At 51.8% G+C, this 16,430-nt stretch overlaps 1 protein-coding gene across 6 annotated transcripts in view; it reads right to left on the bottom strand.

Annotated features, from left to right (window-relative positions):
- Positions 1–16,430, bottom strand: part of LOC144785747 (non-structural maintenance of chromosomes element 3 homolog) — a 105,950-nt gene that overhangs the window by 1,537 nt on the left and 87,983 nt on the right. For all 6 annotated transcript variants that reach the window (XM_078664545.1, XM_078664543.1, XM_078664544.1 and 3 more), the window contains 5 exons: positions 15,085–15,179; positions 14,039–14,118; positions 13,885–13,927; positions 12,369–12,431; positions 1,272–1,386 (listed from right to left, as the gene is read on the bottom strand). In XM_078664545.1, coding sequence (XP_078520671.1) covers positions 1,272–1,386; positions 12,369–12,431; positions 13,885–13,927; positions 14,039–14,118; positions 15,085–15,179 — 396 coding nt within the window. The remainder of the gene's footprint in view (positions 1–1,271; positions 1,387–12,368; positions 12,432–13,884; positions 13,928–14,038; positions 14,119–15,084; positions 15,180–16,430) is intronic.

Below are 16,430 nucleotides of genomic sequence, written 5' to 3' on the forward strand. Positions count from 1 at the left end.
TTATCCACAAACACTTGTTTCTCTGAAAAGATTCATTTGGTCCTTCAAAATTAGCTTTTCATTACAGAAAATGCACTATTTTGTCAACAATATTGTCATTTCCATCAAGTACTTCAGGATCTGTCCCATATGGACAGATCCTGCTGTGAAATACCATATGCAACTTCAAGACACGCGCAAACACACACACACATACATACAGACACCACTCCCCTCCTGAACCACACCAAATGGAGTAAGGAGGCCGATCATGAGCCAGGATGTTTACAAGTGCCCCCCCCCCTCCCCTTCTGCCTCCTTTCACATAACACCACAGGGCTGGTACACACACACAGCTCTCCACCCTGTCTCCACCACAAGCACCGCCCTGTCTCCGCCACAAGCACCGCCCTGTCTCCGCCACAAGCACCGCCCTGTCTCCGCCACAAGCACCGCCCTGTCTCCGCCACAAGCACCGCCCCGTCTCCGCCACAAGCACCGCCCCGTCTCCGCCACAAGCACCGCCCCGTCTCCGCCACAAGCACCGCCCCGTCTCCGCCACAAGCACCGCCCCGTCTCCACCACAAGCACCGCCCCGTCTCCGCCACAAGCACCGCCCCGTCTCCGCCACAAGCACCGCCCCGTCTCCGCCACAAGCACCGCCCCGTCTCCACCACAAGCACCGCCCCGTCTCCACCACAAGCACCGCCCCGTCTCCACCACAAGCACCGCCCTGTCTCCACCACAAGCACCGCCCTGTCTCCACCACAAGCACCGCCCTGTCTCCACCACAAGCACCGCCCTGTCTCCACCACAAGCACCGCCCTGTCTCCACCACAAGCACCGCCCTGTCTCCACCACAAGCACCGCCCTGTCTCCGCCACAAGCACCGCCCTGTCTCCGCCACAAGCACCGCCCAGTCTCCACCACAAGCACCGCCCCGTCTCCACCACAAGCACCGCCCCGTCTCCACCACAAGCACCGCCCCGTCTCCACCACAAGCACCGCCCCGTCTCCACCACAAGCACCGCCCTGTCTCCACCACAAGCACCGCCCTGTCTCCACCACAAGCACCGCCCTGTCTCCACCACAAGCACCGCCCTGTCACTACCACAAGCACCGCCCTGTCTCCTCCACAAGAACCATTGCTAAAGCCAATACATCTGTCCTGAGCAAGAATAATGTATTTTAGGCGGATGTTCACATTTCAAAACAAAATGACATCCGTCCCAGTGAAGTCTCGATGGCTGAAGCAATCTGACCCCAAGTCCATCATATGGCACTAATGTTACCGTGGCAACGAACTCCAGGATCTTCTGTTTGGAGGTCTCCTTCAGGGCGCGGGGCCCCCAGCGCAGCTCATATTCAACCGGGTCTGTGTGCGGGATGCGGTTGTACTCCAGGTACCTGTGGTGCAGAAACCTGCAGTCAAATAAAGTTTACTCTTTGCCTTGACACCTGGTCCCTTAGTTCAACCCCAATCTTTATCCACCCCACCCAACAGGAGTGGCTGTCCTCTTAGTAGAGGTGTCTCCTGTGGCTCAGAATCAACCTTGAAAGCTCTGACGTCAGCTCTCCATTGGCTTCCAGATCTTGGTTGCTTTACTCTGTACATGCGGATGTTAACAACAGAAATTATACAACAGATGCAGAAGGTAGGTTTGTGGTGGAAAGTAACTGTGGGAACCGAACACAAACATCACTACAGTGAATAATGCACTTACAGGTCTATCTCATTGAGACATCTAGCAGCAGATTCCTTACCTTTGAATTTCCCAGGAGTCGGACTGAATCCAAAAGATTATTCTTCGAGCAATACACTTGCGCAGCAATAGGTGGCATCGGTCGGCTCAGAGTGACGACATCGGCATAGTCTCTGCCACAGTGATGTCCGTGTCACCTATACAGGGGCACGCAGTCAGTTGTTTTTGCGCCTGCCAGCGCATATCCGTGAAGAGAGCTACCCTCTCTCCCTTTTTGACAGGCTTTTTTCAACATTTTTTATAGCATTTTTGGTGTGTAGTTTTTTTCTAGCATGTCAAAGAAGACTCTGGATTCAAACCATGTGGCACCTGTCGCCACACCATGTTGGGAACGGATCCACACTTGATTTGTCTTTGGTGCCTGGAGCCTGACCATGACCATGACTCAAAGTCATGGCCGACTGCCGGGCCATGGCTCCGAAAGCTTTGAGGAAGTGGTCCCTAAAGCTCTTTGCGGCCCGGCACTGTCACTCGCCCAGGAGGTCTCGTTCTCGGTCGAGAGGACGGAAGTCCGATGTCCTTGTCCTCCCACTGAAAGTAGTCCGGTAGGTCAGGTAAGAGTCATACAAAACATGAGAAGTTGAAGTTTGCTTCGACTTCTCCCCGTTTGTTGGCCGAGGTGGCAAAGGAGCCTTGGTGCTCTAGAGCAGGTTCTGCGGAACCTGCACCTGGATTGGCTCTGCGCTTCCCTGCCTTCCCGTGAGCCTGAGCGACACCTTCCCAACCCAAGAAATGTTATGACGCCATGAGCTTCATATTTGGGTGGCCTGACCCTCCCAGTGCCCCTTTGGGCCACAGAGAATCAGAGGGGGCTCCATCGTGGTCCGCGCAGGCAGCTTCTGCACCCCCCCCCCTGGATCCAGAGGTGGATCCGCACCGACCTCGGTCGCGCCGCCGTGACCTTCCTTGGTGCCGGGCCCGTCACAGAGACTCCCAACATCGATGTTGCCATTCTTATCCCCATTCTTATCCCCAACAACCCAGCGTCGATGGCACCCTTGGGCCCTAGGTCTGTTCTTCACCCTTACTATGAAGGGCTAGGAATGGAGGAAGATTGGAAGGGGTCACTGGATTCTTTACAAGGCCAATCTGAGCACAAGATGGCCTGGCATGAGGAACTGGGTAAGGCCACGGGCCTGGATACCTATCCATATTCATGTCCAGCTTTCTACTCCTACCATGGATACAGAGGAGGGAGCTTCAAATGCTATGGTTGTGGTGGAAGTCAAGATGGACAGCCAGGTTTCTCCACCTTGGAACCCTTCCGGTCCTTTAACGAGGCCTTGACTGATGTCCTCCTGGGGACCTGGTCCAAGCCCAGCACGAGGGCTCCTGTGAATAGGATAATCACCCGCTGCCACTGCCCTTCATCCAATCTCCTCACTAACCTCCCTACCCCGAGAGCTTGGTGATCCAAGCCTCTACCACACAAGGCACGTTCACTTCTGCACCCCCGGACAGGGAATCCAAGAGGCTGGATAGTTGAGGGAAGAAAATGTTTTCTTCCGTCAGCCTTGCATTGCGGTTGGTGAACACCTTATGTTCTTCAAAGAGTCCGAAGGGGCTACTCCTGCCCCTTCGAGACTCTCCCTCTCGCCATGCCTACAACTTACGACTGGCTGACGGAGGATCATCTGACTTTGCTTCAGGTGAAGTCACGACTCTCTTGGCCAAGGGAGACAGAGTGGGTTCCGGCCCCAGTAGTAGGCTGTCATTGTTATTCTTGCTACTTTCTGGTCCCGAAAAAGGAAAAGGGACTGCACCCTATCCTAGTTCCGAGAGCCCTCAACTACTTCCTCAAAGGAAAAGTTCAAGAAAGAATGTGGCGTCGTGAAAGTGCTACGACATGTTTACTAAATTATTGGAAAGAGGGCCCTCTTCAAATAACAAAAGAAAAGGAGAGGTCAGGAACAGCGTATAAAGTTGCGATACACAGCTTGTTTGTGTGCAGTCCTGGGAAGAAGGGGACGCAATGAAGCGGAGTGTTATGAGAGTACACTGCAGCCTTCCCCGTAATATTGAACAGCGGGTGATAAGCGGTAATTCCTAGAAAAAGGAGGTTTATATTGCGCTAAATGTAGTGTAAGGGACATATATTGTATATAATAATATTATGGGGAAATATGCAAGGAAACACATGTTCTAGAAAGTATGTACCATTGTGAAAATGCTACAAGTTTAGTGAATAATTGCCAAAAGGGTCCTGTTTAAATATGCCAAGACAGAAGTGTCAGGAAGGTTGCATATAGGAGCGTTGCAAGTAAAACAGCATTTTTCAGTTGAGCCACTCAGCTTGTCAGTGTGCAGCCTTGAGTAGGGAACGCAATGAAGCGGTGTATTCAAGCACACTGCAGCCTTCCCCGCCATCTTGAAAAGTGGGTGTAAAGCGTACATTTTTATAAAAAGGACGTCTAAAGTGTTCTAAATGCGGGGTAAGGGCCCTTTTTATATATAAAAAAAGGAAGGGTTAGGGACGCTGCGTATAGTGGTGTTGCAGGTAAAAATTGTATATAATAATATGGGGAAATGAAGAATAGTTTGAGAGAGAGATCGCCAGTGTGTCCTGCCTGCAACAGCAGGCAGAAGAAAGGCAATTAAGAAAATAGTGCTGAGACTCTAATTAAAGTATAAGTGTAACAACGGAAGTAAAAGGGCCGGTCCTTATAGGAGGTTACAAATGAAGACAAGGCTGAACTAAGGAGGGACTAACAAGCCTATTAACGAATCAGAAGCCAGCATTTATGAAGACCAATCACACAAGCCAATGACAAATATGGGCGGAGAGTGGGCGGGGCTTCAAGTACATACTGCAATACAGCATGCCTCGCAGAGCATTCGCTGCCCATGCCCGACTTAAAAATTGGGTGACTTCATTAAATACTATGGTGGTACTTAGTTTCTTAGTTAGCTGAATACCAGTAAATAGAGGGTAAAATCCACTAAATATGGCGACTTGACAGAAATGCTGTGTGTTCAGCATGCGGCTCAAAGGTTACGTCCGTTATTTGATTGGGGAGAAAAAACTGGGCGCTGATGTAGCATGTGGATTTATTTCAAATTCACAAACCCTATGGGACGCGGATGTGGAGAAGTGTGGCTGAATGGTTAGAGCGGCAGACCCTGATGCAGAGGTCTAGCCCGGGACCAGGGTTCAATTCCCGCCTCGGCGGGTTTTGGGCTCAATTTCCTCAGACCTGATAATTCTCGCCTCGGTGCCTATTCCAATCATGGGTCCCACTCTGTGACTCTGGGCAATAGCTTGCTTAATCTCCACAACGGCCCCCACAACGCTAAGGATGCCTGGCTTCACCTTGGGGGTGCCCAGGAGTGGACATTTCACATGGAAAAGCAAGGAAGGGTTCCACAGCGGTAGGAGTGCAGCGCCGGGACGCCCCGTCGCGTGGGCAGCCGTGCGCTTTACAAATACAACACATTTACATCTCCCACAACCAGCCTGTTCTTATCTGGTGGTGCTTAGACAAAGGGGTACGCTAAAGATGGGGAGCACGGAAGATGGAGACAGAGGAGAAGCAAAGCTCAGCTAGAGAGAGACTGAAGAGAGATGCTGGGGATAAAGCACAGCTTACGGAAGGGAGAGGCTGCGGGTAAAGATGGGACAGAAAGGAACCTAGGTTGGTGCTTCCTACATGCAAATTACAATCCAGCTCTTCTTCAAGAGGAGATCCATGGAGTAAAAGGGGAGATCAGACCAGCAAGAGTTGACAAATGGAGAGCACAAGGATCGGTACCCCACAAAAGTAGGATAGCCAAAGTCACCCGTGCCCGCTCTCTCCTCCGTATTTATCAGAGTACGCCTGCTTGCATGCTCTTTTTAATCCTGCGTTTCCTTCAGAGTGAAGGACTGAAGTGAGTTGAAGGGAAATTTAGCAAGCGGTGCGGGAGGCTTGTCTGCCACAGACACCTTAGTGTCACTAGCTTTGAGGGGTACAAAGGACTCATTCACCCATTAAACACACTTTTCCCAGCAAACAGAAAGGCTCACGGTAAGCATCTGTCAACGCACAACAATTATTTAGAAATCTGTTTTTTAAAGTTTGAGTGAACACGTTCTTAGGCACCACTGGTGAGGATGCCACGGTTCGGGACACTAGACCGAGAGGTGTACATTGCTTTTACTTGAGTTGGATGAGACAATCAGGGTCTGAACGCTAGCGATCCCGTTTCTCCTTCCTGGAATGTAAAGTAGTGGTAGAACTGGCCGAGTAGGTAACACGTGAGCAAAGAGGTCACTTAGTAGGCATGCAGAGGCTTTGAACATACTGACGTACCGCACGTACACCTGAAGCTGGTAGTAGGCAGAGTATTACAATCAAATACTCTAGATATGTAGGGGCAGATCATGCAATGAAGATAAAACATGGAACGTCATGGGGCAGGTAAGGACTGCTACCTTAGACTTGTACTTTGATGGTTCGACGTCACGCCGTGATTTACTAAACGGAAGCTCATGTCACCAAGTAAACAAACTACCTTTAAGAAAGAACCAAATATTGATTTGTGTATAATTGGATGGATTAAAGGATTGAGAAAATTGTTTTAGTTACAACTGAATGGTTGAGGAAAGCTTTTTCCGAGCACACAACTGAATGAATGAATATTTGAAAGTGGATTATTAGTTGGGGTGGTTGGGACACGTCGCCAAGTTATACAGTCACTATTCTGTATCAGGTCCAGTTAGGTTACTTTAATTTAAACTTCAGCTCAGTCCTGGGTAGCGGTGGCACAGAGCTGACAGGCTTAATTCAAAGGAACAAGTGTAAAGCATTCATCAACACCAAAACAGTTAAGAAGTTAAAACACAACTCAATGAAAACCCCACTCCAATTTATAAAAATAGTATACATTTCAATGGATAAATAAGACCAAAATGACAAAAAATATGATCAGGGGAACCAGAGATAAGATTTTAGGCGTTTTAGGAGTTTTGTGTGGTAGCCTCTGGTTCTACTACGACAAAGTTCAGAAAACATTTTTTAAGTATCCACTTTTGCCATCTTGACGGGGAGAATATACTCCACCACCACCACCCTGCAAAAAGAGACTGCATCAGTCTCACAGGGTTGCCTTGCTTGATCCCGTTTCATGGAACCCACCTGTGCAGAAACAGGCAGACCCCTGCAGACCGGCAGATCACTGATCGTCTGGATCTGAACAATCTGAGGCCAGTCCCTTCAGGAGAGGCATTCCCACCGCTGTTTTAAAGACGGCTGGTGAGGTCCAGGGTGCATGAACTTAAAGACCACTGGCATGGAAGACCCCCATGTAGAGGAAGCGCCAGGCTAGGGTGAAGCGGGGAGGGTCAACATTCTTTGGAGGCTCTGAGAGGATTCAAGGACAGGGAGTGAAGGGACTCCTGCACCCTGGGCTCTTGTGTTTCATGGGGAGCCTATGTTCATTTGGTTTGCTGGACATTTAAAGATAGACAGCATTGCCATGGATGTCCTCTGCATAGTTCGGCCTGCGATTTCCCGCCATGGCCTCAACAATCGCGCACGTCCATTGGAGGATCTCCATCTCATTCACTTTTGTCAGTGACTCTGTAACCGGAACATGGCTGCCACCTTCTCAATTCAGGTAATGCAGTGACTGGCAATGCTGGCAGGATGATTCCATTTCAGGGGCACATGCAGTTTACCCGCGCCTTGCAAGCGAGGATGCCAAGTGAGTCTCTGCAGTTAAAGATGTGTTCTACGTCTGTGACTGGAGGCTCTCGGTGCGAAGGACGATTTCCCTGCAGCGGACCCAGACTACGCCCACCAGGATGAGCCAACCAGATCCAAGGGGACTGCACGGGGCAGTCTCATCCAAACGAGAGATCCCAATCAGGTTTGAGGTGCTCCACCACTCCTGCTGACTTCAAGACTATTGACCCCCCTCAAACTTCCAAATGTCACTGAAAGGCACACCCTACAGAAGCAAACCCTACATAATCCTTGTGAAGCTTCCTGCAGTGAAACACTCAACCCATCTTCAACATGCGCGTGCTGTGGGGCACCTGCTCCATGACTAATGCCAGGACCCGCCCCTCAAAGCCTTTAAAAGACACCATTGAACGGACAAACTCTGCAACTAACTCCCTATCACCCGTCTCCACTTCCCTAGCAAGAACCTCAGGTATTTTCCATTCCCATTCCCAGATGTTTCTACAATTATCAGCTAAACAACTAAAAAAACTCACAATTATAACCTGTATCTTTTCTTTATCAAACTAATGAAATAAATGAACTATAAAACCACCATCTGAACCTCAAGTTAATTAGAAATCAGCCACTTCAGGCCACCTATATGGTGCTTAAGGGTTCTCCACGTCTCAGAATTACCTGGCCTGCTGGGACGGGGTGCGGCAGCAGGACAGCCACCAGCACATCATTTTAAGAATGACGCAAGAACAAAAAGTAGGCAGTTGTAGCCGCAGTCACACACTGGGTCCACCATCTACCCCTTTTCACTAGGATACACTGTCCACATTGCAGGTTTCCCAGGCGTATTCAAATGATCTCGGATCAAGTAAATCACATGACACGTACCTTGGTCCGCCCGTACCAATTACCCGTGCAACCGAGGACCACCTTCAAAGTCTGGTCATCAGAGAAAGAGGCCATCACAACACTAGAAGGCACAGCGTCAGCACATGTGAGCCTCGTAAATGAAGAAAAAGAAAATGAAGAAAAAGACAACTAACCACTCACTTTGGGACAACATCCCCCTTGAGAGACTCACTTGGAGCTCAGGAAGGACTTCAAAACTGTCCCCCAAGAAACACTCCACATCACTCCTCACAATTTCACAACTAGGCTCCACAACGGCCCAACCAGACGGACATCCCAGGCCTCTCGCACACATTCCACCGCCACGTAATGTTGGTTGCTCTAGTCAAAGCTTTCTCGAAACCCTGTTTGTGCAGCACTTGCTGCTCTCTTAGCTAGGCTGCCAAAAAATCCTGCACAACAGGACAAGAGAACTTTGGGTATAGAGCAATGGCTGGTTAGTCCAGAAAGCCACAGCCCGGCAGGGTCTGACCTCGAGTGACCCACGAAGACCATACAGTGTTATTCAGGGTGCTCAACATTCCACCATGGCAATTTTAATGCAGCATCTTTCATTATCCGAAGCCCCTCTTTCAGCAGCTGGATTCAATTAGAAGGAGCTGCTATTTTACTGCTGTGAAGAACAGACAGAACACAGTATGCTGAGCCAAAAACAGCAGAGAAAAATCTGGGACCCACAACCTCCCAAAAAAGATATTGGGCCTTCAAGCCCCTCAACGCCCATCCCCTTCCCTGAAGAGGGTCAATGGACCCACAAACTGAGAGAGAAGGCCGCCCAGGATGCAGAAAATTCCAGTGGGGTGGGGCTGTCTCAAGGAACAGAAACCTCTAAGAGAAAGATGGATGGGAGAAGGATCTCTGGGCCCGGTACATCCTGAGTAAGGTCTCGGGACGGAAAACCCCTCAACCAGAGGGAGGCTCTTGTGACTCAGATACAAAGGGAGGCTATACTTCAGAGTACAGACACCTGAAATGAAGGGGGGCACAGGATCTAGAAACTCCTGGAGGTGGATGTGGGAAAGGAGCACTCTGCTTCCATAACCTCCAGAAGCAGTCTCAGGGCTTACGTCCCAGAGCAGACGGAGAATAGTGCCATGCCCTCTGCTAACTTCCCTCCTTACCAAACACAGACTTCTCTGGAAAGGGAAAGAGTTCCATGGTCAGCTCAAGGGTGGTGTCCTGTCCCCTAGTCTTCCCATTTTCATGCCCTCCGATTGAGTCTTCTCTCCTGTAGGAGAGTAGGGTCTGCTATCCTATGGTCACCCCAAATTTTTGCTTTTTGCTTCACTGGTTTTGGACTACTGAGGCTGTGGGCCTGCTAATCAGACCCCCAGCCTGCTGTTCTCTCACTAAATTACTGACACATGTGCTATAGGCACATACCACAATTGGAAATGGACTCCTTGTTAGCCCCTGTATAATGCACTATAGGTGCCCAGGGCATAGGGGCCACCAAGGCCTACCAGGGGCTGCAGCATATCTTTTGCCACCCCTGGCTGGTTCTTAAATTGACACAACTGGCTGATCACTCAGCTGGGGTAAGGTGGTGTAATCACCCCTTACTTAGATATAGTATACCTATATCTAAACCTATATCTGGACACATATAAACCTGTGAGCCACTCCTATGGAAGGCCTCATCAATCCTGGAGGCAGAGTGCGTGGTTTAATGTGAGATGGAGCTCTAGCATGAGCTGAGCCTGTCTGCAGCTGTCGGGAACAACTCCCTAAGCTGTTTCAGGATAATGCCATACCATATACTATTAAGTGCATTATAATCCTCGCGGTTATATAGCAACTTTGGTTTGGCTTTATCAAAACATGTCGTGTAAGGTGTCATACGATTTGGAACACTATCCCCTCGCCAGTTCTGGCGATGGGGATAGCATTCCACCCCTCTAGAGGGGTAAGACATGTTACTTTACTTAAATGCGGTTAATTTCTAAAAGGGCCTCAGATCCACAAAATGGATGCTTCTGCCACAGACACAAGTCTGACCCCCTGAAGCTGACCGAAACTCAGCCCAAGGGGCCTGGACAAAGGGTTTCCTGTCGCAGGGAGGTGTTACACCCCCCCAGACAGGAGATATTGGATTGTAGCAGGGAGGTTTGAAAGAAACCAGACACTGCATGGGGAGCACAAGGCTGCCCCTTGCATAATCCGGCCAAACCGGTTCTGGGGCACTCCAGCCCTCGTGCCAGTGCGGCCTGGATCAAAGGAAGGGGGTGTATCCACCCACTTCCTGGGTCCCACCCATAGGAGGGGACCTAGCAGGTAATCCAGCCCCCTAGATTGGTATAAGAATGGGAGCAGTGCCAATGCACTTCAGATTATCCTGATGAAACATAAGAAACGAAACTCTGGACCCTTCGACATCCTACTCAACGTAGAAGACTGAAGAATCTCCCTTGTGGTCAAGGAGTGACCACCCTGTGCAAACAGGCACCATCCAGCCATCGACGTCTGCTTTGTTGCAGTTCCCGCCGGAACTCGAGCGACAGAGATCGACGAGATCAAGCTTGCCTGCCTTCTAACAGCCCGATCCACAGTCCCTGCAGAGCTGAGATCCGTGGAGGCGACCGGAAGCGTGGGGCACGCCATCTTGGAAAGACCACGAGACGCTGACCGTGCAGCCCACGAGTGACCCTCGAAGCTGTACAACGGGGTTTGAGAAGCCCCAACCCTGAGCCACTCTTGCACCGAAGTTCACCCCTCTACACTCGACGAGTGCTGCGTGGGGCCCTTCTGCTTCTTTTGGCTCAACGCGTTGGCCCGGTCACTTGCCAGCCGGCTTGTGGCCCCTGTGCCGACGAAACTTGAAATTCGACTTGTGATTCTGGTTGCTCCAGATTTGCACCAGCTCCCCTGAAAAGGAGCCCCCACTCTGACCCTCCTGGTTCGAGTGAGAAGCAATCTCCCAGTTTCGCGTGGATTGCTTTTGCCAAGTGTTGTTTGCTCCAATCTTGAAGCCGACACCGCCGACGGCGAGAGCCTGCGTGGGACAGATCGTGACCTGCTCCTGGACGTCGCAGATGCCCCAGAGCCCACGTGACAGCAGAGAGAAGCTCCTCGACAACCACCTGATTGCGCCCGACATTGCCTGGTTCCGTCCTGGTTCCACCCTGATCACTGCTGAGTGACCCAGACTCTGTCCCCTCTGCTTTCAGGTACCCTTCGACTTGAGTCCACCCTTGGACTCCACCGGACACTTCATCTTCAACCCGCCTGCAGCCCCTTCAGCTCCAAGCACCAAGAGCCTGCGTGACGAAACCCGACTCAACTTCGACCCTGTGCACCCGCTTCCTGTGGGTGAGGTAACATTGCAACGCCGGTGTTCCCACACTGGTACACACCTCTAGGGTCTGTGTCTTAAGTTTTGTTCCTCTAGGTTCAGCGGAAGTGCCCTTAAACTTTAACTTTGTAACTTTTACGCACCATTGGTTAACATTGGTGCATGCGTGCACTTTCTGCACTGCACCCGAATCCTGCGGGTTTTTCCCGACTTCAGCATTGCTTGTCCCGACTGCTCCCAGCAAATCCCTAGGCCCTAGGCCTAACCACTGATCGATTGGTATCTCTTATACCATTTTTTTAGTATATGGTCTGAGTGGCCCCTCGCCCTCATCCATATTTGTGCAACTTTATATGTTATACTGTACTTTTGATTTAACACTTGTGCCCCTTTATTCATAAAGAATACTGGGGATTGTTTTTAGTAATAAATACATATATTTTTATAATATATACTTGTGTGGTGTCCTTTCATTTGACATTACAGGATTGTATGTGGTAAAACAGCTCGCTTAACACGACCTCTTAAGTTAAGCCTTTAGGCTGCTTAGTTCATGCTACCCCTAGGATAATAAGGTTGACTTACAACCAGACACCATAAGGGATTGTTTGGTCTGATATAAGGTGGTTCCAGAATTGGAAACATCACCTATCAGGCCAACTTCTCACATCTCCCTCAATCAGATCAGAGTACACAAGACCTTCCCGCAAGCCAACCAGTGTGTCCGTTCCCTCCATCACCCAAAGATGCTCAATACAAACATACTTTTGCCGGACAAACTCCTCCGTTACCAGCTTCTTAACGTCACCGAATTCAGAGTTCTTCTCCCTATAAAACACAAAAACAGTAATGTCCACATCACTCGAGGTTGGTCTTGTTCTGTCTCCCGCCCATCCCTCAAGAACATAGAATACTCAGGGCCTGATTCAGAGTCTGATGGACAGGGCACTCCGTCATGATGGAGCCCCTGTCCATCAGACAGTTGATCTACCGGCTTGAGTTAAAATCCGGTAGACTGCCAGGTTTACGTGGACAGAGTAAAATAGACTCAGTTGGCGTAAACATTCTTCCGGCAACCCGAGGGAGCATGGGCTGTCGGAGGTCACCACCAAACAGTCTGCCCTCTTTAGAGTGGGAAGTCAGATGCCTTTATTTTAATTATCTATCACCATGGACAGTAAAAAATAAAAAAATAAAGATCTCCCAATCCATTGGATAAAGACCCATGGTGTCAGGCTATTCGTTTTTTTTTTTTCAACAACTTCCAAAAGTTGTAAAAGTTTGATGTAAACATCCGTCACCAATGACAGATGCACAACAAACTGAAATGGCTTTGCATGCACTGCAATGGTTCGTACAAAGCCAGAGAGTCCACCACAGGGAGGCGGTGAACTCTTAATTTAGTGGGCGGAGTAAAGGTAGAGTAGTGGATGTAAAGTCCTCAACCACTCTGACTGCCTTTACTCTGTCCACCAAACTCAGGCCCTCAGTCAGGAAGGGACATCGTGCGATGCACGCCTCCCAAGGCCACCGCTCCCATTGGGCATTACCCCCGCCTCCCAAGGCCACCGCTCCCATTGGGCATTACCCCCACCTCCCAAGGCCACCGCTCCCATTGGGCTTTACCCCCACCTCCCAAGGCCACCGCTCCCATTGGGCTTTACCCCCACCTCCCAAGGCCACCGCTCCCACTGGGCATTACCCCCACCTCTCAAGGCCACCGCTCCCATTGGGCATTACCCCCACCTCCCAAGGCCACCGCTCCCACTGGGCATTACCCCCACCTCTCAAGGCCACCGCTCCCATTGGGCTTTACCCCCACCTCCCAAGGCCACCGCTCCCATTGGGCTTTACCCCCACCTCCCAAGGCCACCGCTCCCATTGGGCATTACCCCCGCCTCCCAAGGCCACCGCTCCCATTGGGCATTACCCCCACCTCCCAAGGCCACCGCTCCCACTGGGCATTACCCCCACCTCCCAAGGCCACCGCTCCCATTGGGCTTTACCCCCACCTCCCAAGGCCACCGCTCCCATTGGGCATTACCCCCACCTCCCAAGGCCACCGCTCCCATTGAGCATTACCCCCGCCTCCCAAGGCCAGCACTTCCATTGGGCATTACCCCCGCCTCCCAAGGCCACTGCTCCCATTGGGCATTACCCCCGCCTCCCAAGGCCACCGCTCCCATTGAGCATTACCCCCGCCTCCCAAGGCCACCAACTGCACCGCACGATTAGTGGTTGATAATGAACTAAACAAGATGGATGTGAAGAATTAACCTACGCTGGGTCCAGTCGCATTCTCCGAAGCGTCTCCCATATGACGGCTGTAAGACATGGAGCGGGATAAGGCAGTTAGTGATGAGGATATGCATCAATGCCCCTCTCTCCTTTGTCCCTGCAGGAATGTCGGGCAGAGCTTCACCACATTGACTCACCTTCCTTTGCCACGTTGCCTTTCATGAAGATCAGGCTGAGGATCACGGTTAAAAGGCCCAGCTTGGCTGTGCTGTCATCCCTTGGGAGACACGAAAGGAGTCAGTCTCACTTGCAGTACACGGGTGCTGCCTCTGCTTCACCCTCCCTCAAGCTCACTTCCATACAGTCTGTTCTCCTTGCTTTAACACTAATGTATTAACTCTGCTCAACTATAGCTTATTGCAGCTGCCCGCCAAACCCTGCCCCCATGCCACTACCCTCCAAGCCCTGCCCCCTTCCCACTGCCCTCCAAGCCCTGCCCCCTTCCCACTACCCTCCAAGCCCTGCCCCCTTCCCACTACCCTCCAAGCCCTGCCCCCTTCCCACTACCCTCCAAGCCCTGCTCCCTTGCTGCCACACTTTACTAGGTCTTCTTTTTTGCTGCTCTGTTACATACTTGCCCTGCGACCCTTGCAGCTCCTGGCGTACTCTGCTGCCACTGGATTAGCCACGCTACCAATACTCCCCAAACTAGTTGCGTAATCACTGCCCCCGAACTAGCCCTGCTACCGTTGCCCCCTGAACTAGCCGCGCTACTGTTGCGCCCTGAACCACCTGCGCTACCTTTGCCCCTGGACTAGCCATACTCTGGCTACTAACTGTACTAGCTCTGCTCCCACTCTTCTCTGGACCAGTCCTACCCCTGCTGCCCTCTTCCTTGCTGTGTCCCTTCTACTGCCATCTGTACTAGCCCTACTCTCTTGCTGCCCTCTGTTGTGCCCCTTGTCCCTTTATTAGCCCTCTCATTTCCTGCTGCTGCATCTTTAACAGCACTGTCCACCCCCCTTGAGGGTGCTCCGATACGGCCATCTCTGATCTCATAAGAGATTAGTGCCCCTGCTGCTCTCCTTCCCAGCCTTCTACCGAGACCAGTTCTCTCTCCCCTGGCTGCTCCCTCCTGATCATCTCCGACACCCACCCTCTGCCCCCCTTCCATCCCTGCCCCCATTCTACCCCAATCCTCCAGCCAACACTGGGGCAGTGACAGGACAGAGCACGCTCTTACACTTTCATCTTGTCGCCCTCCAGTCGCTCCAGGGTGTTGAGGAGAATGTAGGTGTGATTCTTGGTGTCAATCTCTGTCAACTGCAAACCGAAGACCTGAGGGGGTGAGAGACAGACGTGTGAGGGACAGAGGAGGAGTGAGAGAGGAGGGGGTGAGAGACAGACGTGTGAGGGACAGACGTGTGAAGGACAGAGGAGTGAGAGAGGAGGGGGTGAGAGAGATGTGTGAGGGACAGAGGGGGAGTGAGAGAGGAGGGGGTGAGAGACAGACGTGTCAGGGACAGAGGAGGAGTGGGAGAGGAGGGGGTGAGAGACAGACGTGTGAGGGACAGAGGAGGAGTGAGAGACAGATGTGTGAGGGACAGACGTGTGAGGGACAGAGGAGGAGTGAGAGAGGAGGGGGTGAGAGACAGACGTGTGAGGGACAGAGGAGGAGTGAGAGGAGGGGGTGAGAGACACACGTGTGAGGGACAGAGGAGGAGTGAGAGGAGGGGGTGAGAGACAGACGTGTGAGGGACAGAGGAGGAGTGAGAGAGGAGGGGGTGAGAGACAGACGTGTGAGGGACAGAGGAGGAGTGAGAGAGGAGGGGGTGAGAGACAGACGTGTGAGGGACAGATGTGTGAGGGACAGAGGAGTGAGAGAGGAGGGGGTGAGAGACAGACGTGTGAGGGACAGACGTGTGAGGGACAGAGGAGGAGTTCGAGAGGGGGGTGCGAGACAGACGTGTGAGGGACAGAGGAGGAGTGAGAGAGGAGGGGGTGCGAGACAGACATGTGAGGGACAGAGGAGGAGTGAGAGACAGATGTGTGAGGGACAGACGTGTGAGGGACAGAGGAGGAGTGAGAGAGGAGCGGGTGAGAGACAGACGTGTGAGGGACAGAGGAGGAGTGAGAGACAGATGTGTGAGGGACAGACGTGTGAGGGACAGAGGAGGAGTGAGAGAGGAGGGGGTGAGAGACAGACGTGTGAGGGACAGAGGAGGAGTGAGAGACAGATGTGTGAGGGACAGACGTGTGAGGGACAGAGGAGGAGTGAGAGAGGAGGGGGTGAGAGACAGACGTGTGAGGGACAGAGGAGGAGTGAGAGAGGAGGGGGTGAGAGACAGACGTGTGAGGGACAGAGGAGGAGTGAGAGACAGATGTGTGAGGGACAGACGTGTGAGGGACAGAGGAGGAGTGAGAGAGGAGGGGGTGAGAGACAGACGTGTGAGGGACAGAGGAGGAGTTCGAGAGGGGGGTGCGAGACAGACGTGTGAGGGACAGAGGAGGAGTGAGAGAGGAGGGGGTGCGAGACAGACATGTGAGGGACAGAGGAGGAGTGAGAGACAGATGTGTGAGGGACAGACG

This window comes from Lissotriton helveticus, chromosome 10 (assembly GCF_964261635.1).
Source record: "Lissotriton helveticus chromosome 10, aLisHel1.1, whole genome shotgun sequence".
In the NCBI taxonomy this organism is placed as follows: domain Eukaryota; kingdom Metazoa; phylum Chordata; class Amphibia; order Caudata; family Salamandridae; genus Lissotriton; species Lissotriton helveticus.